Source organism: Pristiophorus japonicus, chromosome 12 (assembly GCF_044704955.1).
Source record: "Pristiophorus japonicus isolate sPriJap1 chromosome 12, sPriJap1.hap1, whole genome shotgun sequence".
Taxonomy (NCBI): Eukaryota; Metazoa; Chordata; class Chondrichthyes; family Pristiophoridae; genus Pristiophorus; species Pristiophorus japonicus.
The window spans coordinates 204,117,536-204,144,777 of NC_091988.1; the positions used below are offsets into that span (position 1 = coordinate 204,117,536).

At 41.1% G+C, this 27,242-nt stretch overlaps 2 protein-coding genes across 7 annotated transcripts in view; both read left to right on the top strand.

Annotated features, from left to right (window-relative positions):
• The window catches only part of cpne1 (copine I), a 124,098-nt gene continuing 96,856 nt past the window's right edge, over positions 1-27,242 (top strand). Inside the window, exon 1 of one of the 4 annotated variants that reach the window (XM_070896469.1) lies at positions 1-78. The gene's annotated coding sequence lies outside the window, so the exon portion shown is untranslated. Of the gene's footprint in view, positions 79-762; positions 851-5,410; positions 5,489-19,407; positions 19,493-27,242 lie in introns of those variants that run through there. The other 3 variants (XM_070896470.1, XM_070896473.1, XM_070896471.1) reach the window with 3 other exon arrangements.
• Positions 3-25,452, top strand: rbm12 (RNA binding motif protein 12). Of its 3 annotated transcripts, none has more exons than XM_070896465.1 (3): positions 3-78; positions 17,438-17,523; positions 19,347-25,452. In XM_070896465.1, exon 3 carries the CDS (start codon positions 19,372-19,374, stop codon positions 21,871-21,873), a length of 2,502 nt encoding a protein of 833 aa, XP_070752566.1. In that variant the 5' UTR covers positions 3-78; positions 17,438-17,523; positions 19,347-19,371; the 3' UTR covers positions 21,874-25,452. The 3 variants fall into 3 exon arrangements, with proteins under 3 accessions (XP_070752566.1, XP_070752568.1, XP_070752567.1); XM_070896467.1 differs by lacking the exon at positions 3-78 and adding an exon at positions 780-850; XM_070896466.1 differs by lacking the exon at positions 3-78 and adding an exon at positions 5,409-5,488.

Below are 27,242 nucleotides of genomic sequence, written 5' to 3' on the forward strand. Positions count from 1 at the left end.
AGCCGGCCGTCCGCTCACACCCTCACAGCCGCCTCCGTCTTAAGCCCTTTTATCCCCTCCCTCCCCCCCGTGTCACCGGTAAGGGCTCGGTAACTCAGCTCCCTGCGGGGCCGCCGCGGGTTGTTTCTCTGTGTGTGTGTGTTTTATTAAATTAAATGCAGCTTTTTTTTTTCTTCCTTACCTCGGGAGTTTTGTGTGTGAGGTGGGAGAGAGGCAGCTAGGCCGCGGGGGCCCGGGGAGGCCTCACTCACTCACTCACTCGCCGACCGGCCGCTCCCCGGGGGGCTCGGCTCCCTTCTTCTCCTCCCCGGGGGGCTCGGCTCCCTTCTTCTCCTCCCCGGGGGGCTCGGCTCCCTTCATCTTCCCCCGGGGGGCTCGGCTCGGCTCCCTTCTTCTTCTTCTCCCCCGGGGGCTCGGCTCCCTTCTTCTCCCGCGGTGGGTGGTCGGGGCAATCCGCCAATGGGTTTGGGTGTGTGAGGAGCAGAACATGGCGGCGGCGGGGCTTCGAGGCGAGCCGCCCGCTCCGAGCGCGCCTCGGGAGCAGACAAAGAGTGTGCGGCCGCAGCAAGAGGGCCCGCTGAGGAGGAGGAGGAGGAGGAGGAGGAGGAGGGGAGGGGGGGGGGAGAGGCCGCGACACCGCCCGGGAGTCCTCCCAGCGCCCAGGCACACACTGCTGTTGCTCAAGCCCTCGCCACACGCTCCTCGGGCTGCTACTCACATATCTGATCTTGACACCCAGGGAGAGGATTTCAGCACCACCCATGTACTCTTTACCCCCCCACAGGCAGATTAATACCTTGGCCATTTTTTACTGTTCCAAGATTCAGAATGCGTGTCTCATAATCTGCAGGTATTTACCGGTTTCATTTTTGTTTTGTGTCTACTGCACCTTTTCGAAAAGCTGCGAGGTCTATTTGATCTAATGGTCGTGGTGTGAATCCCTTTCAGCGATCTCTGTATATGTTGGATCATGGCGCCTTCAGAACAGACACAATTCTGGTTTTTTTGCTAAATGGGTTTGAGTGCAGAACAAGTTAGAGGCTTATTTCAGTGATTTAAAAAAAAAATCTTGAGTATAAACAATGTTGGAGCAGAAAAAATTATTCGTCAAAAAGGAAGGGAGTTGATGCGCATTCCACTTGTTTTTATCGGACTGATCTGATTTGTGATCTAGGTTGTTCGTTTTCTTTTCGACCTGCTCCTTTTAAAAAAAAAAAAAATCAATTTGTATTCTACTTGCATTTTTAACGTTTTATTTTCTTCATTTAGGACCTTGCTGTAAAATGGATGTCAGCTAAGTCTGGTTTGTTGTGTGCCTTGCTTCTGGTGAAGCATTGTTAGAATATCTACTTTGTCACATCAGCTTGTCCCTGGAGCACACGTTAATTGTGTTTAGTCTGTACTTTAGAAAGTGTTCTTGTCCAATTGTATATTGGTTATACATTTGAATCACACAAACTAGAGTTCTTTAAAAACACATTTATAACCTTGTTTTCATCTACTTTACAAGATGTGAGTGAGGTGTAAGGTTCCTGTGTTTGACTTTATTTTTTTAGTGTGTATTTGTTGGAGTTTTTTTTTAAACAGAAGATTTTTAATAGGTATAAAAGGAAGCAGTAATGGTTTCATTTTTACAGTTAACGTGACATGAATCTTAAATCACATTCTTGGTAAGTTAAGTGTGCCAAGTACAGTAGTGCAGATGTCTTGTTTGTACATCTGGAACTGCTCCAGTTCAGGTGCATCACTGCTGGAAATGAGCAGAGCTAGCAGCATTTATGCTACTGCAGACTGTGTATATTTAGAACTCGGGTGTGGGATGGGGAAATCATTAGTGGTGATCACAGATTGATACAAGCACAGTTGGTTGCTCTTTTCATCAAATAGGTACTGCAGTCATCCCAGCACGGACTCTGGCTTTGCAAACAGCTTATGTGGACTCTGGTGTTAATTTGGAGTTTTGGTTAGTTTGGAATCATCTGTGCCATGTTTTGTTTGGTCTTGAATTTAGATAGCTATCGGGAACGGCAGTTTAGTGGTATATTACTGGACTAGTAATCAGAAAAGAGTTCAAATCCCACCAGGGCAGCTGTGGAATTTAAATTCAGTTAAATAAATCTGGAATTAAAAAGCTAGTAACTAGTCATGTAACTACTGGATTGTCAGAAAAACCCATCTGGCTCACTAATGTCCTTTTTAGGGAAGGAAATCTGCCACCCTTACCTGGGCTGGCCGATATGTGGTTGATTCTTAACTGCCCTCTGAACTGACCTAGCAAGACACTCCGTTGTATCAAACTGCTACGACAAAGTCAGCACTGGGAGTACCTTCATCCCACGGACTGCAGCGGTTCAAGAAGGCGGCTCACCACCACCTTCTCAAGGGCAATTATGCTGGCCTTGCCAGCGACTCCCACATCCTGTGAATGCATTAAAAAAAAAAGTGTGGGAAAGTTAAGAGCTGCTTTTCTCAATTTTTCCAATTCTAAACATTTAGTATTCTGCCTCCCAACCAAATAATGTGCCTTTTAGAAGAAATCAATATATAAATAGAGGTCATTTTAAAGCATTGGGGTTAATAACTCCAGGCAATTCCTCGCATATTTGGGGAGCTCTAACTAGCTCCATATGCACCTTTTATTAAAATGGATATAATTACCCAAGATCCTGGGTTTTATATTGACATTTTTTTTAAATTGGAGTAACGAATATTTGACTTAAAACTCTGTGTAGACTAAAATAAATCAGAAACCAATTGAGAGGGGATGGAGCTACTGAGAGAATATAGAGCAAATTTTAAGTGTTTTTAGAAACCTTAAATCTATGAAACATATTAAAATTCCCTGATCTTGACCATAGCAAAGGTGGACTTTGGAGGAGTCGGTCTGTTGCTCCTGCTTCTGTGCCAATGATTTCAGAATAAGTATTTATTTACAGGGAACACTGGCAAATTCAAAGGAACTGTAATAAGTGATATTTGGCGTTGCAGTCTACAATGCATCTACTGCCCTTTTTGTGTGTAGTAATATTTAAATATTTGAAGATTTTTGCCATTCTAATGTGGCAATTTATTTTCTCTGCCCATTTTTATTTTCTGTTTCTACTGAACATGCTGACTCCATGCCAGGTATAGTCCTGCAGGCATGAGGCACCCTTTGGTGCCTAACCCAAGTGACCATAATTTGCACATGATCCTCGATGATGAGTGTCAACGGGGCTATTCGATGGCGCCACGTCCGAGCCTGAATCTGTCTTCACATGTTATCCACAAATGAGCACATAGACTTTCAGGAGCAGGAATCTTTTTTACCACACCCCACCCCACCCACCTCACCGACTAAGATCTTGCCACTTTCCTGGTGTGTATGGCACAATACTTTCCAGATAACCTTGATGAGCCACCATGGAAGCCTGTGTGCCAGGCTTTAAATACCTTAGCAAGCTTCATCTTTCTCCAGATTTTCACCTCTCTCTAGGTTAGTCCGCACATACACTCTGCTTCTTTTGTTGGATATTTTAATCTGGACATTTAGTAATGCTAGTCCAGGACTGCTGTGTGGAGCCCATGGACACGATATGTACCACAGATTCACCAGACCGTTGCAAATTTAGTTATAAAAACAAATGATCACCGCTGTAGTACAGTTTTTCACCCCACACACATGTTAGAATCTGGAAAGCTTTATTGCAGGTTGCTACTGAAGTGAGTCGATCACAGTCTCTGAAAATAGAATTTGATAAACACTTGAACATAGGGTACAGAGAGCACAGACATTAATTAGAGCAGGTATCTCCAAAGTGGAGCTGGCACAAGCATGATGGGTTGAATGGCCTGTGTTGGAATTTTATGATTTTAAGTACCAAGAATTTTGAGTTTTTCGCTGTTAAGTTTTGTGCTAGTCTCTGACCGATGAGAAGGGCAGAATTTCAGTGTGATATGGAGTTGGGTTCTGTTCTCTTCTCCCTTCCAGCCCTGCAGCTTTAGGCATTGAATTTATTTTAATTTGGAAATTTAAAATGGGTTTGATGGTACAGCCTAAAACACAACCCTTTCACCGAGAACAGGATTGAATCTTGACCAGATTAATGGAACTATGTCTTCTCTCTGCACTAATTTACAAGGTGCTGAGTGAACCAATCTCGATCCAGTTGCTGGTGCATATGAATCCAGAGCACAGAACTACCCTTAAATTGATCTCACTAAGACTTGGAGATGAGTGGTGTGACGAACAGGAAACTCATGAAGAACCCATTGGATATGTTACTTATGCATAACTTGTGCATTATGTTCCGACTTTCCATCAAATTGAGTGTCTGTTGGATCCCAGTGTGTCACTGTTTAGACTTGAGTAAAATCAAAGAAAATCTTTAAACCCAATATTCAAATTGGAGTACAAACAAGTCTGGCTTACTGGAGATAAAGGTGATAAGACTCTCAGTGACATCATAGCAGACCTAACCGTTGACTATTTCAAAGAAAAAGCTATTGGCTCTACCCTTGCTTTTTGTATTACAACTGCAGGTACAGTTTGAATTGATAGTTATGGGCACTCTGTCCCATTGGCGGCATTGTGGTTTCTGGGGGAATGTTTGTTCTGCGCAGAATTTTCCTGAGTGTGTGGGTGGAAGGAAAACAGCTGTTAGAATGAGCTGAATGCATAAGCTACGGTGTGCTTGTTTATGGAATTAATAATAGCTGGTTAAGGTTTTTTAAAATTTTGGGCTATCTTGTGGTTTGAAAGCGGATATCGTGTTATTAGTAGAATTGTCCATACTCTTGAAGACATGTTGATTGAAGCACTCTGCACCCTGCCCCATGTTCCCCTTTCCCAGGTTTTCTCCCTTGCTTTCTGAAAGCATTGGCTTGCACTGAGGACCATCTTTGTGGATGCTGACTTTTGTTGGCGTGCCCAAGTGGCCACTCTTATCAGAGTGTCGGCAGGCTATTCAGTTGTGGGAGTCACAGTTCTGTGGTAGTGATGTTTCATTATGGGCCGATTCCACGATCCTGCTCTTCCGGCAGGGGGTACATCTTGGGAAATCACGTCCTATGAATTTTCTGTTCATTAAAATTAATTTCATGATCTTCTCCCCACTGGAATTGGTGGATTACTGAACCACTAGTGTATGTACAAGGTTTGCCAAAACATTTGAGAGGGTGACGGTGTAAGTTTTATTTAGAAGCAGGAAATTTGATTACTCACTTTTACTATATAAAATGTTACACTAAAAGGTATTTCAGGTGTTTTTAGAAGCATATAAATGTTCTCATTGTATTTGTTTGTATTTTTTAAATGCACTAAAGTGATACTGTAATAAGTGTTCATTATTGGGAAGAATGATTTGTGTGTGCATTGTTTGAAATTCTGTTGTAAACTTATTTTTCCCATCCAGCCTTCTTTTTTAGGCGTGTAATCCTGAGCACATGAATTATTTTGGCCCAATTCTGCTTCTAAATTGCTGGCAAGTGGCTTTGAAAGATATAGGAGGTATGTGCAGTACTATTTGGACTGAATGTTGTGCTTTGGTTATACAAACCTGACTGACAGAGGATACAGTGTCCTTTCACTGCTGTTGATGCAAGGTCTTGGCTTTGTAATGTAGAAAGATTGCTAGAAAATATATAATGTATGTTTTTCCAAAAATAGAGGACCCCTAATATTCCAATTCACTTTGTCATTTCATTGATTTCTCCTGTCATCTTTTCCTGGAAGAAACCATTATACTCCCATCTGTGAAATCTGATGCCAACCCGTAGACTAAAAAAAATGCACTGATGAAATTCTAAAATTACATTCTCTATATATATTATATATATATATATATAATTTATTAGCCAGTCAGATTAATTTTTAAAAGTGCGTTCATAGTGGATGGACATCTCATGGCTGGAAAGGTCCATGCATTGGTTGCAGTGCCGGAAATTGAAACTGATTTATTCTCAACATTATGTAACTGCGAGTTCCTGCAGCTGACTGAAGGAACTGAGCGGGATCTTATTATTTGCAGCCAGGGTATGCCATCTTACACTTTTTGCAATGTTAAAAGCATGTCTATAGGAGGGATTCCTGCCTTTAAGTTTAACATCCAAATGGCCATTCTTCATGCATTCGAGGAACAGCAGTGTAGTTGTTATGTTACTGAACTAATAAACCAGAGGACTGTAATAATCCATAGATTTAGAGTTCAACCCCCACCATTTGAGTTTTAAAAATCTGGTGTAAATAAAAGTGACCATGGAGCTGACAACTGGTTGATGAATCTACTTTAGGGAAGGAAGCATTCTAGATCTGGCCAATAAACGAATCCAGTCCCACACAAATCTGGTTGACTCTGAAGTGGCATAGTAAGATACTCCGTTACATCACCAACAATAAATACAGGCCTTGTCTGTGACAACCGCATCCTGAGCATGAATAAAAAATCATAATTACTATTCATACAATGTGGGTCATCGCGTCACAGCTGAGTCAACTCTACCCTTTTCCACATATTCGAGAGGGTCATTGGATAGCGATCAGTGCAGTTTCGTTCCCGAGCCAGCTCTTTTCTCCCCTTGGTCTCCTTCCTCTCCAAACCTGCAGTCCAATTCTAGAATCCCAAACCTTTCCCTTGTTGGAATCAGCACAGGCCATGAATCAAACCTGAGACTTCCCAGCACGTAAGGCCCAGTACCACCCTGAGGATTTCAGTCTGTATTCAAGGAACATTTTTCTCAGATAATCATGCAAAAAGGTGTTGTCCAGGTGGTTTTCAATTTGTCCAAATAGTGTAATTTACTGGTAGGTTATTTTCCTTTTACACAAGGATATAAAGCTTTTTTAAAGATCTTTCACCTTTGCTGCCAAAATATTCTAAAAATGCATGTAGTTAAAATCAGAAGTTATACATCATGAGAATTATCCTCACTCCAGTCTTCATACTACAATATTATGACCAGGATGTGTTTGGCCTCTAAGCTGCTGCTGGATAGTGTACAGGCTAAATTCAACTGACTTAAAGCTACTGGGTATTGTCTGTCTTTGACATCTATGTCTGTGTGAGAGGCTGAATTGCAAGATCCTTTACTGTTGACAGATGGAATATTTAAAGAAAAGGGGAATGGCTAAAGTTTAATTTGCCTTAAATTTGCAAGTAAACATGCAAATCGGCTTGTAATTTTCATCGGCCTGGTAACACGTACACTTTCTATATGTATGAGAATTAAGCAGCTTAAAAGATGATCTTGGAATATGACCTTTTTTTAGTGCTGGTGTTGAAATCCTCCTCCATTACTTCCAGTTAATAGAATTTGAAAAAATAATATTTTTTTCCCCTAACTACTTGAAAGGATTTGAAAATATAGACTGAATTTGTGCCCTTGAGTTGCATTTTGCCATGTGTTTAATTTCAGAATTGATTTTGGTTGTAGATGGATTTTTCATTGGGTATGAAGGTTGCTTGTTTTCTGAGAAACTTGTTTAAAATTGTAGCATTCCTCCTTTCTGTTTAAAAGATCAGTGATTGAGCAGAAGAAAGATCTTCTATTTCAGTGTGTAATCTTTTTCTTTAACCTTTTTAAGGATTAATGTAGCATTCTGCAGCAGAGATAAGTTAATTCTTGCAGGACTCTCTGGGCATGTGGTCCAGCATTCAAATGAGAAATGTTGAGAAATTGTGTGTATGTGTATGTATATGATATTCAACTTCCAAGCTGCAAAGAGCAGTTAATTCTCAAAAGGCTTAAGAAGCTTCTGCATTGTTGCGTGAAACTGGTTTACTGATGGTTGCTGTCCGAGGATAATTGTGGAAGCAGTGGTATGCTGTCTGCTTTGGTCTGAAATGCATGTGTATTTATTTATTTATGATCAGCATTTGGTTTTTAAAATAAAAAATATGTAACAAACACAGCTTTGTTTGCAGCTTTCAGAATATGTCTACTTTCAGCACTACAGCACCGTTGTTGCTCTGGCAATAAAAATATTGAATATTTTGAACGGAGTGTTTTAATTTGCAGTGATGTGCAAACAAGGGCTAAAGATTTTTGTAGTTCATATTGCTCTGTTGTGGATCAAGTTTTGATCAGTTGACCTTGAATGATGGGAAACTGATCTTAAATTGACCAACCCTTTGTTTGAAAATGATGTATTTGGCAAGGCCATGTTATTTTTCAGGTCAAGTAGCATTTGAAGCATGATTTTGTTTATTGAGCTTGGAATCTATAAGCTTTGTTCATTACTAATGGTTTTGTTTAGGGATGATGTATAAACTACTATGTTTACTATTTAACAAACTGAAGTTATAGTTTGTTTTGTGGCACTTAGAGTTTCATTTTATTTGCTATGCTGGTGATATAATTGCAAGATTCTGCCTTCTGTGAGCAATGTTGTGTTACAGTCTGCTGTGTGTTGAGAAAGTTATGCAATGATATTCTTTCTGATCACATTTCAGATAATCTGTATTCAAGAACTAAAGCAATTTAGTACGGAAGGTCTTCTGGTTTATAATAAGCTGAACCTTGCAGTAATTGTTTAAAAGTATGCTTGGTTTATTGTTCAAACTATTGCATTTTTAATGACGGGCTTGTGTAAATGTTGCTGTTTTTAATGTTTGTGTAATCCTTGAAAAGATGCCATTAACCTGAATGATTTACAATTGTGTAAAGCTTATTTCAAGTCCGCAGTTACAAGTTACAGTTTCTTCTGAAAATGTTCTGTTATGACTTGGTTTTTCTTTTGAGTAGCTGATTTAAGATTTTTGGGTTGGTGTTTCTGTTTAATGTCGTTGCTTGGTGCATATTGTGCATTCAGAGTTGTGTTAAATGAACAGTTTATTCTGGTTGGGGATTGTGTTGTAATAAATGGTAATACTGTTGGAATTCACTACATAGTTTGGAACTTTTCGGAGTGGTGGTTATTTCATCTGTCAACTATGATTGTAGGGAAGAGTTTCCCTGTGCTGTTGTGATTGTACAAGAAGGAGGACAATGATCAGAGGTCATTTGGCCACCAGCAAAAATGGTATCATGGAGCATTTTACATGTTGAGAAATTGCTGTCTGGACCAGTGACCATCTTGGCACGATGCACATTTTGTATTGATGATTTTGTGGCTCGAGTTGAATTTGTGCTGTGTAGCATGTTACTTTGGAACAAAATGCTGGTGATTTTAGGGGGCTTAAATATGCAAATGTTCGTGTTTTTTGTCATCTCAAACCTTCCTCTCGTCTTTGATAAGAGTTTATTTATGCACTTTTGTTGGGAGCTTAGCTCATTTGCCAGTATCTTCATTCAATGCTTTCAATTCAGCAAGGTAAAGGGGGGCATGTATGATTCCTCGCACTGCGCTTCTGATTTTGGTTGTGGCAGTGAGATAGTAAATAGCAGTGGCCAGGGAGGGAGGAGGAAATAGGAGTTGGGATTAATTTGCGCTTTACTCCCATAATAGTCTGTTTGGCATTGACAGAGAACCGGGAGTGGGGTACCTGGTTTTCCTATTCCTCAGGCAGTGATTCTTTTGTCTGTCCTGAGCAAAGGACTGTGTTGAGGTTGCTGCTTATCACTATTTGTGTGGGAGAAATCTATTTTCCCATCATATTTTAATTTTCACCGTATTTTCTTAACCCTCAGGTTAGTCTTGTGCCCCTGCTCTGCTCAGTCTGACGGATGAAGCAGGCCAGGCTGAAAACACCTCTTGTCTCTCCTTGGTCACAGCTAGGAAGGATGCTTGACTGGTGTAGGGAGTCATGGCCAGCCTTTCTGCTTCCTCTGCTGAATCCAACAGAAGTTGGTGTAAATCTCCCTCCATGGACCCAATGGAGTCTGGCATTTTTGAGAGATTAATGGTATTGTTTTCTAATCGGGCTGTGCCAGAAGTGATGTTTTAAAATTACAAAGCCGTAGTTCACAATCCGCAGAGCTAGCATTAACGGGCTGAAGGATTAGTGTCGGCTGTGGCTCAGTGGTAGCACCCTTGCCTGAGTCCAAAGATTGTGGGTTCAAGTCCCATACCAGAGCCTTGAGCACATAATCTAAGCTGACACTCGAGTGGAGTAGCAAGGGAGTGCTGCTGCACTGTCTGAGGTGCTGGCCATTGGATGAGACAATAAACTGAGTCTGTCCTCTCAGCTGGACACACAAGATTCCTTGACACAAAGTTCTCCATGGTATTTTGATCTGGTTGTTATCTATTGCTGTTTGTGGGATCTAGCTGTGCAGATTAGCTGATGGGTTTCCTACATTACAACAGTAACTGCTTTAAAAAGTTCTTTGTTGGCTGTAAAGTACTTTGGGATGTTCTGAGGTTGTGAAAGGTACTATATAAATGCAATTTTTTTTCTGTAGCTTTCACAAGAAGCCATTCTTTTTGGCTCAGCTTTGGTAAGTCTAGTGACAATCTGTAACAATGCAATGAACATAAGAGTACAGTACTTGAAATTACAATGCTTAAGAAAATATCCAATGGTGCTTGTGCAGCATGTCTTGGTTGTACTTGTTTGTAACGCTGGCACTCTGTTTAAGAAACAACACAATGGCCAATGGATTGGCTAGTCTGGCTGTGCTGGAGCAGGTAATTACGAGGTAGTTAGTTCGTGTAAGGAAGAACATCTTGCATAACTGGACCTTAAAGAATCAAGCATCTTAGATTTTACCCTCGTACTTGGTTCACTCGGAAACCTGGTGGTGGTCTGATTATTTAGCATGGTACTAATACACAGGATAAATTGCATTGATGTGACTATGATTTAATGTGCAATATGTTATGCAATGCTGTCAATTTTTCCCCACAACTAGTACTTCAGCCAAACATTAAACAACTCAGAAATTCATTCTCTGGACACAGCCCATGATTGGGAGGTAACATCTGTAATTGAACCCCTGTATGTTTTGCACAGTTCAGGTAGATGCATGAACATTGTGCATTCATCATTTTGCTTCACTGACATTCTAGTGATAGTCTCTGTAAGAGGAAACTTGGCAGTGATACCTGCCCCCACCAGAAAATAAACACATTGCACCACATTTTCTCTCTCCAAAAACTTCAAATATATGAATTGATCTTGTACTATGTGTCTGTCATTATGGGATGTATTGGGAGTACCTGATTCATAGTTCAGTTTTGTCAGGTGCAGTAATCGTTTGACATTGGAGTCAAGATTTTTGTGCGGTTGGGAACTAATGGGAAAAATGACCAGTGCAGAGGAACTATCAGCATTGAAACATGTGGGCTGTTATAGAAACCGTGGGCAGATGGCCAGTATAGAGGGCTTGAGGCATCACAATCCGTTGTATTCAATCCACAGCTACTGGTTATAGATGGACGGATCAATTGAACGTTGATATGTTTGTAATATATCTGTGTAAGTTTTGTCAAGGACTAAAGTGGAGCCCATCACTAAACTGATTCTGTGCTAAATTCATTTTCCTCTTAGAAGTCTTACTGTTGCAAATAAACCCAACTTGGTCTGAAGCCCTGCCCCTGCTTTCATTGCTTCATAGCATCACTGAGAGCTGACTGGCCTGTGACAGTGAGATAGCTGAGCTAGTGTCTTATCTGTGATCTGGATTTGACTCGGATTGGCACGATGCAAGAGCCATTGCTTGTACTGCAAAGTTGCAAGCTATCGTACAGATGTCTGGTTTCTCGTGGTGTGGATGCTGTCTGTTCTGGACTTGCGATCCAAGGACTCATTTGTGCAAGTAATGGGCGGCAGCATCAAGCATTGTAGAAATGGCAAATTCCGCTGCACTCTGAACTGACTGGTTTCAGGGAGTCTACCTGTGGGGGTTGCTTTTATCCCTAGATTAATCTGAAGATACAGAGACTGAGCATTTTATTAAATCTGGAACCTTGTTAGATTTGCTTTTCCATAAATCAAAAGTTAAAACATACAAATAGGAGTTTACATCGCTGAGAGTCAGCATCATTCGACCCACATATACGCAGGGTTCACAGGGAGCTAAGATGATGCATTCAAACTATTAATGCCCTATCTAATTGTACATTAGAGCATCTTGTACTTGGCTCAATACTGTTTGTACTACGCTGCGTGGCAGGTGAAGTTTTACAGATGATCTTTGCTGTTCAGTAACATTCATAATCTACTTGTTTTGAGTTTCTTGGAGTGCGCATTCCAAATCTAAAAACAATGTTTGTTTGTCTATAGCAGAAGAATCCTTTGAGTGTTCCTAATCTTTACCAACTTTTTTTTTTGGGGGTGGGTGGGGGAAGGTAGGGAATTATTACATTTCACTGGCCTGTGAAGACAGGAATAATAATCTTTGTAGTAAGATCCTTCCGTCTAGGCATTAACCTATCTAGTTGTAAACACAGCGGGCAGCTATTGGTTACCATCTCTATCATTTTCTTATTTAAAAATGTTTTTAATTAAAACTGAGTGTCATGGATTTTTGGAGAGGGTGGTTTACTTAAAAGGAAATGTTTGAGTATGGTGGAGCAGAATTAACATACGCCTTTTACTGGGGAAATTACTGGCTTTATGACTAGGGTTATTTCCACTCCTCTGCAGTTTCCCAAGAAACTCCTTTTAAGTCAGTACTCCCAATGATGTCGGTATTCTGTTTAAATTTAAAAGTGGCAAAGGAATGGAACGAACAAAAGGGATGTTTAATTTTTACGGGATTACGTTGATGACACTCCCTCTTTAAAGCATTAGTTACTCCATATCTTGTGCTGATTGTATAGAGTGATGTTTCTTCACTGGCTAAGGATTATTAATACCCAAAGAAATTGTCACCTGCACAGTTTACCAGAAAACATGGTCCTTTTGGGACGTTGGCTCCGTTTATGTTTAGTAACTTTTTTCTCCATTTATTGAACTTGCCTGGGCTGCCAGCTGACCTGTTTTTTAAAAAAAAATACAGTCCTTCAAATGTGGGACATAGGTTTAAATCCGGACATATTTACAAGTTTCTCCCTCCCCTCTGTTGGTAAGAATCTACATAACATGAGGTTGGGCATTTTTGACCTCAGATGCCCCAAATGTGGCACAATTAACACTAATTTGGCAGTTTCATTTGCATCACCAGGATAGCGTTGAGGGACCGAAAATGTCACATCAGTGCAGCGGGGGTGTTGAGGTTGAGTACAAGTTGTTTAGTTTGCAGGGTAGGGGAAGCTTTACTCAGCATTTGGCCATGCTGTATCTGACCTGAGCTTGCTCTATGCCGATACTGGCTGATTAAGGCAGGAAACGTTTTCTGTTCCTCAGTACTTCTAAGGAAAAACATACCCTAAAATAAAATAAATTTGACACATTCTGAGTAAGTTTTGTCTTGTTGCAACTCAAGCTCTCGAAGGATAATTGTCTTTTTGTTAAAATAAAAATAGACTTCTGCAATATGAACCCATCAGGTGACTGCCCCTTTTTAATCAGACATTTCAGCACAGAGGTCGGCCCTTCGGCACATCATTTTTGTCAGTGCCTGCTCCACATTGGAGCTCTCGACTCCAATCCAATTTTCTTGCACTTCAATATTTTCTTTCGGTCTTGAATTCTCTTAAATATTGTGATTGACTTGGCTTCAATAGTAACTTTTGATAACCTGTTCCATAAGCTAACAGCACTTGATATGAAAAAATTCTTCTAACTGTCCCCTAAATGTTTTAAGTCTAATTCTTCCTGTTTCCACATCCGTAATATTGTCCGTCTCCACTCCTGTCTCAGCTCATCTGCTGCTGAAACCCTCGTGCCTTTGTTACCTCCAGACTTGACTATTCCAACGCACTCCTGGCTCCTTTGGGACAGGCTTGATGGACCAGATGGTCTTTACCTGTCCATCATTTTTCATATGTTTTTATATTCTACCCTAGGTAAACATTAGGTCGTCCAAATCTCGGCAGCCTGTGCCCTAACTCGCACCACGTCCCGCTCTCACCCATCACCCCTGTGCTCATTGGCCTACATTGGCTCCCGGTTATGCAACGCCTCAATTTCAAAATTCTCATCCATGTTTACAAATCCTTCCATTGCCTTTCCCCTCCCTATCTCTGTAATCTCCTTCAGCCTCACAATCCCCCAGCGATGTCTGCGCTTGTGTAATTCTGCCCTCTTGAGCATCTCTGATTATAATCGCTTAACCCCATTGGTGGCTGTGCCGTCTGTTGTATCGGTCCCAAGTTCTGGAATTCCCTGCCTAAACCTCTCCGCTTCGCTACACCTCTTTTCCCCTTCAAAATGTTCCTTAAAACCTACCTCTTTAACCAAGCTTTTGGTCATCTGCCGTAATTTTTTCTTGTCTGACTTGGTGTTTTTTGTCTTGTAATACTCCTGTGAAGTGACTTGGGACGTTTTACTACGTTAAAGGCGCTATATAAATACAAGTTGATATTTTATATTTCTAATCAAATGAGCTTTAAATAAGGAGCCAGAACCATTGGTACAAACAAGGCAGGAGTTGCTATTCCTAGGGAAAGGAAGCTGTTTTATAGGATTAACGCAGGGAGGGAGAGGTATTGTGGACCTATTCAAAAATTTTAATAATGGAAAATTGTATATTTGCACAATGTCTACGTGGTCTTATGCATAAATTTACTGCATTTAAGTTGGAGGCATCACAGGAGTAGCTGATATAAGAAAAGAAACCCTAATTGATATAAGTGCAAAAATTCTACCAGGGAAGGGACGTGTAATTATTGTTCTAGATACTTGATCAAGTAGAAGCCCTGTTGTAAGATGTGCATATCCTCTGCACGCTTCACATTATTTACCTCTTGTAGCTGAATAGTAGTGCCTGTAACATGGTGCATATTGTGGGTCTGCAGTTATTACTTGTACAGAACATTCGTCATAATCTTCGAAGTGAAACCTGACTCACTAGGTTGCATTGAATACACTTACGCAGCTGATCAGTAGGAGAGAGTGGGCCTGGACCAGTGGAGCTTTACGTGAATCTCTGTGTGCTATCACAAGTAGAAAGCCTCGTGTGCCTCCTTTGAATGATCCATAACCAGCACCCATGTGTTACTGTGTCTTGCGTATATTTTTAATCACATTAATCGATGCCTGGTGAGGAGTAAAGTACTGAGAATCCACAATCTCATCTGATCGTCATTGTTACCTTAACTCAGTCGTACACCATATATGACTTATCACCCACTTTATAACTTTAAATTTGGCTCTTTTAGATCCTGTTTCAGATGATGACTGTCCATGCTAATTATTAAAAATGTAAGCAAATGGGTAGTTCTAAAAATTGCTCTTCAAAGAATCGCTTTTTTTACAGCAGTGTACTTTCCCCTGTGATCAGATTATTTTAACAATGCACTCCTTTTAACAAGTTGCAAAAACTTCAATTTGCAATTGAGTGTTGTACTCTGGCAGCTTACTTCCCAACTGGATTATCACAAACTCACGCTGATTGTCACAATTGTTAATCTTCACTGCATCTTTCAAGCCCATCAGTGACATTGGCAATAAAATTACCCGTTGGCTGGGAGCTCTATAGTAGACATTTTTCAAAATACCATGGCTGTCGTCTAATCTCTGGGTTCAGATAATGGCTGTAATTCAAGATTCACAGTTACGGCTAATCACTTAATGAGATTATTGCCTTTGTTACCACTACTGCGTCCGTTCTATATATAAACCGTCCAATCCTTTGTCAAGGTTACTGTCTTGTCATCACAGCTAGCTGGCCATTCCCTATTTCACAGTTTTGGATTCTTGACAGAATTTTTATGCTTTGGATAAACATTTTTCCATGAGTAATTGGTTAGTTTCTTGTTGAAGTATTCATAGGAAAAGTACAACCTGTGGAGACGCTGCAGTGAAATAAATGTGGAGCAGGAATTCTCAAGTCGATTGTGTTTCTAAAAGTTGTTGTTTGATAAGCTTCGAGTGATTTAGTCTAATTAAGTGAAATGCTTGCCCTTTATCACTGAACTAAATCCTTTGAATAGCATCTTCATGACCTGTGGGGAAAAATAGTGATTTGTGTAATGGTATGGGTGTAAATCATCACTGTAGATCTGATGAACATTGCTGTGTATCGTGCACACCCCTTCCTCACCTTGGCCTGTGAATTTAAGAGAAACTAATGGTATTTTAGATACATGTTAGTATCTGTTTAGAATGTGCAATTTTGTTTTTAGGGTGGAAGTTCATATGCATGAAGATTTATAGTAAATTCTCACAGCTAACCTCTTCAACTCGGGAGTAATTTGTGTAGCATTCCAATTTCATTATATTTATGGCATAGTAACAAATTTCATACAGCAGATGACGAGTGTCAGATACACCACAGTGATGTTTGTAAATAGATAATGGCCACACATTGTAGAAAGCCTGAGTTTCTCTTTGGTAAAACACAGCTGTCATCTCTCAATTCCAATTGTTCTGCACAATTTCCTAGAAGTTTACGGCACAGAAGGAGCCCATTGTGTCCATGTCGGTTGCAAAAGAGCTATCTAGCCTAATCCCACTTTCCAGCTCTAGGTCCGTAGCCCTCGAGGTTACAGCACTTCCAAGTGCATTTCCAAGTACTTTTTAAATGTGATGCAGGTTTCTGCCTCTACCACCCTTTCAGTGAAGGCAGATGTCTTCCAATTTAACATCTTCCTGAACAGATGTGTACAGTTGTAAAGATTTTTAAGCCATGACTAAATTCCAATAGTTATTTGTGGCCTCCTGTGAAACGAAAGTGCCTAGCCCCAGTGCTTCAAGATTGAAGACAGTCGCCCATCAGGTCTGATTCACTTGGGGAAATGAATATCATTCCCAGCCCCCCCATAGCTCAGAGAGAAATAGCTGAACTGTGCAGACCAGAAAAGTCCCAGGTTTGACCCCTGATCTTCAGTGAGTGGGTTGATCTTGGCTAGTGCAGCAGTAGGGCACTACCATTGGCATAGCGAATGGCAATCCTTCCTGGGTTCCAGCTCCTGGCTGCTATCCAGCGGCCCCTGTTGGGAATTGTATGTGCGAGCATCGGGCCGTGGTGGGTTTGAGCTCGGCTGTGTCTGCAAGGTCGACTAGCCAGCTGACGCTCGCTGTCTAGGCTTACACTAGCATGGCTACTTGGTTGAGATACCGGAGGGCCCCAGGCATCCATGGAGCTGTATCCCAGCAAAGAGTGAGCTCCTTCAGGAGGGAAAATTGCTTAGGGAAAACTGTTTTCAAAAGTTTCACTTGGGAAGAACCTTGGGCATCACATTTTTGTTGAATAACCTTCCTTTTCTGTGCTTTTCCTTACCACAACAATTAGTTCTGGAGGCTTGTGATTAAGATCTTGGATTTGAAGCGTCCTTTTTTAAATTTAGCCAGTGGAGATGTGATAGTTAATGCTGTATAACACAGGAAGTTGTGAGGAATTCTGAAATGTTCAGTTTGCGCTGATTCTGCAGGATGCGGTGTTACATGGTGACATTCGTGTACACGACAACAGCCTGATTGCATTGCGTATTGCAGACATTGATTTGTCATCCCGTTTATTCTTTCTGCAGTCTGTAAAGTTGGTTTAAATTGGTTGACAACAGGATTGGCTGGTGTCCTCAGCTGCTTAAGGGAAACGCCTCTGTTTTGGTCACAGGTAAGATTCTCTTCTGTAAAGGTTGTTTTAGACATAGAATTTTAAGATTTATATAGGCTCCATGTTAGTTGCTATCAAATTTTGAGCTGAAACATTGAGATTTTCAATTGGTATTTAGTAAAAAGGCATTAGCTTTTGGATTCGTGTAGACTATTCTGGTTTAAATATAGTATTTCAGATTCAAATTTTTTTGCTATTTTGTGTCTGAAGTGGTATTGTTTTTAAAAAAACCTCGCAAAGACATTTGACTTAAGTCTGTTTTAGGCTGAAAATTCTGTTTGAAGTGTTTGATTGGCATATTGTATTTAAATCTTCCTCTGCAACATTGTTATTTGAATGCATTGGGTTTGCAGAACCACTGGTCTGATCATCCTATCTTTAAAAATTGTAGAATTGGCTACTAGCACAGAGCACAGAAACAAAAAACCATAAGATTTATATGTAATCTAAACCTAATACAAGAGTTTGCTTACTGTAGTTGTCTTGTATGTCTGAAAAATAGTGTTCTTTACAAGTTGCGAGAATGATTTGAAATCTGAGTTGTAGTTTACTATTCTCAAACTGCTTGCTTTTGCATTCAAATTTAATGTTGCATATTGGCGTATCTGTAAAGAAGTTTGACATTAAAAGGAACATTTATCTGAAAACACAATGCCAGATTCTACATGTGCACTGACGGTACCTAGTTCTACCTCACCATCGCCTCTCTGGACCCCTCCACTGCCTCTGATTTGTCACGTTGCTTGTCTGACATCCAGTATTGGTCAAGCAGAACTTTCCTCCACTTAATTATTGGGATGACCAATAAAGCCATTGTCTTTATTCCCCACCACAAACTCTGTTTGCTAGCCACCGATGACATTTCCCCTCCTGAGGCAGAATCAGACTGTTCGTGGCCTCCTCATCCTACTAGATCCTGCGCTGAGCTTCCGCCTTGTATCCTCTCCATTTGCGAGACCACCTACTTCCACCTCCTGCCGTATCGCCCGACTCTGCCCTCATCTGCATCAGCTCATCTGCTGAAACCCTCATCAATGCCATTGTTACCTCCTAGATGTAACTATTCCACCGCTCTCCAGGATGGCATCCCAATTTGTACCCTCCATAAACTTGAGCTCATCTTAAATTCTGATCCCTATATCCCAACCCACACCAAGTCCTGTTCACCCATCATCCCTGCGCTCGCTGACCTACATTGGCTCCAGGTCTGGCAACGCCTCGATTTTAAAATTCTCATCCTTGTGTTCAAATTGATCCAAGGCCTCACCTCGCTCCTCCCTCCCTATCTTTGTAATTCCTCCAGTCCTACAACACTCAGATTACTGGGCTCCTCCACTTCAGGCCTCTCATCCCTGATTTTAATCGCTCCACCATTGGCGGCCGTGTCTTCAGCTGCCTAGACTCAATGCTCTGGAATTCCCTCCCTAAACCTCACTGCCTTTTGCTCCTTACAACCTGCCTCCTGCCCTAATGTTTCCTTATGTGACTCGGTGTCAAATTCTGTCTGATAACTCTCCTGTGAAGTGCCTTGGGACGTTATTATTTCGTTAAAAGGCGCTATATAAATGCAACTTGTAGTGGTAAAGCATTACTGTTGTGGTTTCTTCATTAAATTGCTACGCAATTAAGTTTTGGGTATTTATGCAAGTTGGACTCAAATTAATGCAATGTTTGATCAAGCCTGTCCTTAAAACTTCCTCTGCAAAGAATTTGCTGGTTTTTCTGTGATGGCTTATATTCTGTGCTAAGTACGTTTTACATTTCTGGTTAGGCTGGTTTTGTTCTAACACGTCTGACGTAGTTCGTGCCTTTTTCATCTGCAGGTGGTTGTTATTGATTGGGCTCAGCATGGCCGTGGTCATCCGCTTGCAGGGTCTCCCCATTGTGGCGGGGACCATGGATATCCGCCATTTCTTCTCTGGATTAACCATTCCTGATGGTGGCGTGCATATTGTAGGTGGTGAACTTGGTGAGGCTTTCATCGTTTTCTCCACAGATGAAGATGCACGGCTTGGTATGATGCGTGGTGGGGGTACAATTAAAGGATGCAAAGTATCACTCCTACTGAGTAGTAAAACTGAAATGCAAAATATGATTGAGCTCAGTCGTAGACGCTTTGAAACTGGTAATGTGGATATGCCACCAGTGGGCTCAAGCAGGCCAGGGCCACCGAGTAATGCTGGTATGAGTGGAAGGAGTAATTTGCCGACCACTATGCCTAACCTAAACACTCCCACTATGGTTACTACAGCTTCCTCGTTGCATGAAGGCATGGGAAATAAAAATGTGCCCACCTTTTCTGCTGCCAGCATGGGAAGCGCACCCTCGAGCCTCAATCCCACCTTTAGCAGCCCTGGGTTTAGCATGGGTTCCACTATGGCCAGTACCATGCCACCATTGAACACAATAAACTCCGTACCACCACTACCACCACTTCCTCCTTTACCTACAATGCCATCACTGCCGCCTATGCCTTCAATTCCTCCAGTTGGTATTTTGCCAACATTGCCACCAGTGCCTCCCCTTCCTCCTATAGCACCGCTTGCTCCTATTCCCCCAATGCCACCTATACCTCCTATGCCAAGTTTGCCACCCATGCCTCTGAATGCAGGTAGCACTCTTCCTCTAGGAAGCTCTGGACCCAGTGGAATGAATGGCTCTGGGTCTGCATTGGGCATCAGTGGTAGCATAAGTTCCATGTACATGGGTCCCATGGGTTCATTGAATCCCATGCACCCCATGAATTCCCATAGTTCAATGAATAAAGGACCACCGCCGATAAATCCAGATGATCTGTATGTCCATGTTTATGGGATGCCGTACTCTGCAATGGAATCAGATGTAAGAGATTTTTTTCATGGACTTCGAATTGATGCAGTGCACATGATGAAAGATCATTTGGGGCGTAATAACAGAGATGCGATGGTGAAGTTTTATGGTCCCTCAGACACTTTTGAAGCTCTGAAACGACATGGAAAAATGATGATGGGCCAGAGATTTGCCAGCGTGTTCCCTGCAACAGAGAGGCAGTGGATGAATACTACGGCTGGCTTTAATGTACCCAAAAGCATGGGTCCCCCACCAGCCATTGGGCATTATGGACAAAACCTACCTCCATTTCACACATCCAGGTCTGAATCTCCAAGCAGACGTGAAAGGTCACGATCACGTTCTCCTCATGACAAGGAGTTCTGCGTCTATTTGAAAGGCTTACCATATGAAGCTGAAAACAAGCACATCATGGAATTCTTCAATAAACTGGACCTCATAGAGGAGAGCATCTTCATAGCTTATGGACCAAATGGAAGAGCAACAGGTGAAGGATTTGTGGAATTTAAAAGTCCCACTGATTACCAAGCAGCGTTGTGTCGCCACAAGCAGTACATGGGCTTTCGTTTCATCCAGGTTCATCCAATCACTAAAAAATCAATGTTAGAAAAGCGAGAAATTATTCAGAAAAGAACACACAACTTTTTGCCAAATGAACAGAAGAGAGAAGTAACAATGAAAATTGAGGACATGTGTGGTTTACCAAAAATTTGTGGTCACATATGGAATATTCCTTACAATGTAACCAAAAGTGACGTGTACCAGTTTTTGGAAGGTATTGGACTGGCAGAAAATGGTGTCCAGATTCTTGTTGACTGTAATGGTCAAGGGCTAGGGCAAGCACTGGTACACTTCCTAACTGAAGAAGAGGCACAGAAGGCTGAGCAACTGCATCGCAAGAAATTAAACGGACGCAATGCATTTCTCCAACTAATCACTCTTGAGCAAATGCAAGACATGGAGATAAATCCACCATTTCAAGCCAAAGGTCATAAGAATCCAAACCAAGGGAGTCTTGATCTTCCTTTCCTTCCGTGTATTGGCGGAGACAGCATTTTTTCTCCGGGTGGCAGTTCAGGTAATCTTAATGGCCCTATACCACCATTCAACCCCATCAATAGCTTTAGTGGATCAAGTAATATGTTTGGAGCCGGACCAGGTCCTGGATCTGGGCTCAGTGGTAGTATTGGCGATGGTCTTGTTTTTGGAGGCAGCAGTATAGGCAGTTTCCCAGGACCAGGGGTTGAGCCAAGCTTTGGAGGTGGTCCTTTAAATACCAACAGCCCAACAGTGGTTAAAGTTCAGAATTTGCCCTTCAAAGTATCCGTGGATGAAATCTTGGATTTCTTTTATGGCTACCGTGTGATTCCTGACTCTGTGTGCCTGCAGTTCAATGAACAAGGCATGCCTACAGGTGAAGCAATGGTTGCTTTTGAATCCTGCGATGAAGCAATGTCAGCTGTAGTTGACCTCAGTGATAGACCAATGGGATCGAGGAAAGTTAAGCTAGTCTTGGGATAACCCCAAATTTTAAACTAAGGCTGTAGCTTATAGGCTTGCCTTTAGCGCAGCTATTTAATATGGAGGTTGTCTGAGCTTCTGATAGCCTAAAACTTGCAAGTGTTTGCAGCTGACTTTTTGACCCAGATTATTTGGAATCCGATGACAATGTTTAGGTGTCTAGTGGAAATTGTAAGTATGCCACTGATAGTGTAGACCTAGCAGAAGTGGATGTTTTGTGTAGATCCATGAAACTGTTAGCTTACTCATACACTAGGCAAGCATAAAGCCTATGCACAGATGCATATTAGATGCTAATGTAGCCATATTCCTTTGTTACAATGCATTTGTTTTAAGTTTTGGCACCCTGAATGTTGAGTGGGTAGAAGAAGCTCTGTCTCTGGCAACAAATCTGTAACTGCAGATAACTAACCTTGCATATGGAAATGATGCAATCAGAACTAAACCTAGGTTGGGCAGTTCTTTCTAAGTGATGTAAATTGTAGTATTTGTGCACTTGGGTGTCCTTGTCAGCTGTCATTAGACAGTGAAATGGTAGGAACTAGGGTACAAATCAGTTGGAAGCTCAGTTCTTAATGTGCATGTTGACCCTTTTGTTCTGGGCACAGTGTTTTTTTTTAATCTTTGAGTTTGAGAGCAGCCATTCTCTCTGATCGCTGAATATAAACAGCATACTGCAGATTATATTGTTTCATTTGTGTTCAATTCGACCATGTGCTAATGTATGATCCGAGGCTTGACATTCAACTGTTTGTAAAGCTCACTGTGTGCTAGTTACCTACTTGTTCTGCTAGGACCCACACTGTTCACATTGATGCTGCACCAGCGATGAATCTGTTCAGAGTACTGTGAGGAACTCTTATTTTGACCACTACAGGCTGCCAGTAGAAACGCTTCTTGCTGTAGGATTTGGCCAGCACCAACCGTTTAATGCTGACCCACTTGGTGGTAACATTTCTGCATTCATACTTTTTTAAAAATTTTGTTACTTGTGGTTGTTGGTTTGTAAAAGTATACAAAAAAACCTGAACTAAACCTATTCAAAGATTGAATGAAATCTTGTAACAATGTTTTTTTTAAAAAAAGAAGTCAAGCTGCAAATGTATTCCCCTCTGGCACTGGGAAAAGTTCATTGTATTCGTACCAGCATGCAGTGCTAGTAGAAATTTAGTGTAACTAGCATTTTGAAATGTATTTGTAAGCAAATATGTGCTGGATAGACACAGTGCCCTGTACTGGGAAATGCTGTACAGGCTTGTTAATGACCCATAACTAAATAATCCTACTGTATCATATCCCTAAGTTTTTTGTAAAAGATACAAAATGAATCAGTAAAAGTGTGATGCCATTTTTTAACAAAAAAAACAATGCGTATTACTTGTTTGAATTTTTGATGTGTTTTTGCAAATGATGTTGAGAGGAGATCTGAAACGTATGCAACACTACATTGTATAGTGAGAGAGGATTTTTATTGGTCTACTGAGCGTCCGTAATAGGTCCCAGTACATCTTGGGATGATGCATCCCTATGGATTTTCTATTTGGAGTCCCAGTCCCACGCTGTACTGTACCAGTGGAGCTTGGACCAGTTGGGGGGCGGGGGGGTGAATTTGGAACCGATTGATCTTGATTCACGAGCATAGCTTCAGCTCCCCTGCAAACTGGGTCTCAAAAGTAGCAGGATTTTTAAATTTACTTGGCAGTAATATCTAATGGTAATGTTGCTCTGAGCTCCTGCTGGTCGACCCGTGACCCAAATTTATCTCTTCAAATCTAAACCCAAGGTCTGCTCAGTGGACTAATGTGAAAAGTCCCCATAAACTACTTTTAAGAACTATTGTAAGAACTGCATTGTTCTTTGTGTGACCAGGATATCTGCAAATGCAACATATTAAGCGTCTTTGTATTGGCGCAGTTGCATTTAAAGATCATTTAATTTGCAGACTGATGAATTTTGCATTTACATCTATTTGGTGAGATCAGTAGGCAAAGTTTTGAACTGAACCATGATGTAAAAGAACAAGTTGTACATACACCATTATCTTCTCCAGCTTTCTGTCAATAAAATGCATTCCGTGACAAATAAAGGAAACAGCTCCTGTAGGTTTAGATGTAAAGCTTTGTGTTGCTTTTTTAAAAAGAAAATTAGGCCAGACAAATGGCATATTTGCTTGGCTGTCTTTGTGTTTTGTTTTCTTCAGTGTTTTGTGTGAGATAGTGAAGGACATTGTAGTGCACCTGATGTCTGAATCTGATGGCCTGGTGGGAACAAAGTTGTCCAAGACTGACTTAAATAGATGGGAGGGCCACAGCTATCTGACTGATTGCCTCATTGATCATCTATTAGTGCAATTGAATTTGCTTCTGAAATAACGAGGTAATGTTTTATACAAGAATTTCTTCGTTAATGAGCAGCTGAGGCAGTGATTTTCCATATGAAAAAGGTTTGCTGCTGCTGTTCATTGGGTTGAGAAAATCAACTAGCAACTGGGGGAAAAGTCATTTCAATTTTTCCCCTTTTGAAGTTCCTGTTTGGTAAGACTGGCTGTGTTACTTGTCTTCCCCATCTTCCTCCTCTCTTTCTACCCCCCCCCCCCCTCGTACAATGCTCAATTCTCCCCAAGGAGGAGTACAAATCCTATTTTGCTTTTACCTCATTTGCAATGCTCTTACACTCTTACAATTCCTGGAAAAAACATTGATGTGAATTCAAAAGAGAAGATCTATTGCTGGTTAGATTAGATTTATCTGTGGCAGAATACTGGCTGCTTCTCCCCTCCCCCCGCCCACAATTACTTTTTAAGGGTATGTGTTAGACTAAATTCTTGTTATCAAAAGAGAATGAGTGATTTTTTTTTTGGTCTGGCTTGTCCTAGTGGTATATTCTCAACTTAATTTCTTCAATTTTCAACAGAGAAGTTGTACATAATATTTACATGAAACTCCAGTGTCTTGTTCTACTGTTGTATGATCCTTAAACTGCATACATAAAATGGCAAAGAGTGACTCATTATCTGACTTGTCCAAATTGCTTGTGTCTGATTTACTTTTGCCTACTCATTGCTATATTGACATTGCTATAAGGACACTGGTGTGCTGCCTCCCAACATTGAGCTGACTCTTTGCATATACAGTTTGGAATCTGCCGTGTTTTCCTTCAGTGACTCAATAGGCATTCTGTGCACCAAATACAATTTGATGGCTTCAGTGCAGACGTTTAACATGAACATTCATTTGTCAGTGGTCCTATGCATTTATATATGTGGAATATATATAGTTCAACTCAAACGCATTGCTTGCATGGTGGCAAGTTCGATACTTTGCAGAGAATGTGTACTGATGTTGATCATCTGCAGAATGGGCATCAGTTTTAAATATTGCAAATGTGCTTGTGTTTCTCAAACTTATTCCATCTTTCTCTTCTCAACTTGGAACTGTCAATGTTGGCACAGAAAGGCATTTCCATTTTACAAATTGGGGTAATGTTGTAAAAGTTGCTTCCTTTTTTCAATGATCCAGCACTGGTTCTGTTGACTTAATATTTTCATAAATGTCCAAAGTTGGAATATGATGAAATAAAGACTCATGTGGTATTTGACTTTTTGAATGTGGTGTGCAAATGGTTTAAATGACAATGAAGTGCTTTGGCAAAGATGATGTTCATTAAGAGATACGATCTTGTGAATTGCTTTTTATATTTGGAAAAAGAAACTCCATCTACGAGACATTTTACAACACTTGTACCATCTGTTTATTGATTTATGCTCTTGATTGAACCATTTTGCAATTACTTCTGTTCGGTAGAAGTATCACGAGCGAACAAGCCACTGAATTTTGAATGTAATTTCGGAGCCATGGGACCTGAAGGAATGTACCAAATTAATCAAAAGGTCCATACGCTGCAAATGTAAAGGCTGAAATTGGTATGGAGAAAGCTGCTGAAGAGTGAGAGTATATATGTTCTGAATGGTGCTCCATTTCATTTATGTGCCACTGTTAGTTGGTGCCAGCATTACCATCAAGGTTGCCAATTTTGAAAACTTTGGCTTAGACCTAGCTGTGACCTGGCTGCCATCTGCAGTTCCTGCTGTCTCTCGCTGTTTAAGTGCTGAGATCAGACTTGTAAAGTCATTGGTGACGTCAACTGGGAAAAGGTAGGTTGACTGATATGTTTGGGAAGGAGAGGAGTAGTTGAATAAATCCAGTGACAGAAATTTGGCATTCATTTACATTGTGGTGGGCAGATGCTTTTTAATTTGTTCTCGGAATGTGGGTGACACTGCCAAGGCTGCATTTATTGCCCAGCCCGAGTTACACGGAGACGGTGGTAGTTTGCCACATTGATAGCAATCATTACGACTGAGAGGCTTGTTAGGCTGCTTGAGAGGACATGAAGAGTCAACAAAGTAATGAACTGTGTAGGCCAGACTGAGTAGGAATGGCAGTTTCGCTCTATTCTTAAGGACATTAGTGAACCAGTTGGATGTTCTTGTCTGGGAACTTACCACTTTTCCTGGTGCCAGCTGACCATTACCAGCCTTGCTGAATTCAGTTTTATAAATTGCCATACTGAGATTTGAACTTGCGACCTCGAGGTTGCTGGCCCAGTACTGTACCCAAGTGACTGAACTTACACAATGTACTCAAATATCCTCAGTGTGCAATTCCTAGCGGCTGGTTAAAGAGGGGCATTAATTTGGACTCGGGCTGGGCTTCCCACTTGGTCAGAATATGATGGAGAAATGCCACTTTCTTAGCAGCTGTTCCCAGTTCAGGCCAATATCAACATTTCCCCCACTACAAGTGTGACTGTTGTGTTTCTCATAACAGCTATCCTGTGGGTTCTGAGATTTCGCAATGTTCATTATAACTTTTGTACTGAGTTTGAGCTCCCTAAAACTAGTTTGAGACTGACCATAAGTTATTTTGCTTATCTCAGCCAGAAGGGAGAGCTGGCAGATGCATACAGCTCATGTGTCTGATGCAATGTACAATTTTCAGAGGTACAAGGATAGTGTGCCCAACCTATATGACTAGTCAGCCGAAGACCACTCGAGTTTGAACACACAAGTGACATATCTTTATCAGAGATATCAAACACCATGCTATTGAAAGAGTTTTGAAAGCAAACTTCTTTATGGTTCTAAAGACTTTCAAATTTCTGTGCACTCTTAATTTAACTCTGCTGTTAAGGGATCATTGTCAGCGATCGATTCCTCCAATTTTACTGTATAACTTGCCTGTCCTTAACCATCAGCACATGAACATACTGCTTCACGGTCAATTCTTGTGCTCATCCAGGCTAGATTGAGAAATAGAAATAATTTCCTTTTGTTAGCGTTGGCATTAAACCCTTCCAGGTTCAGATGT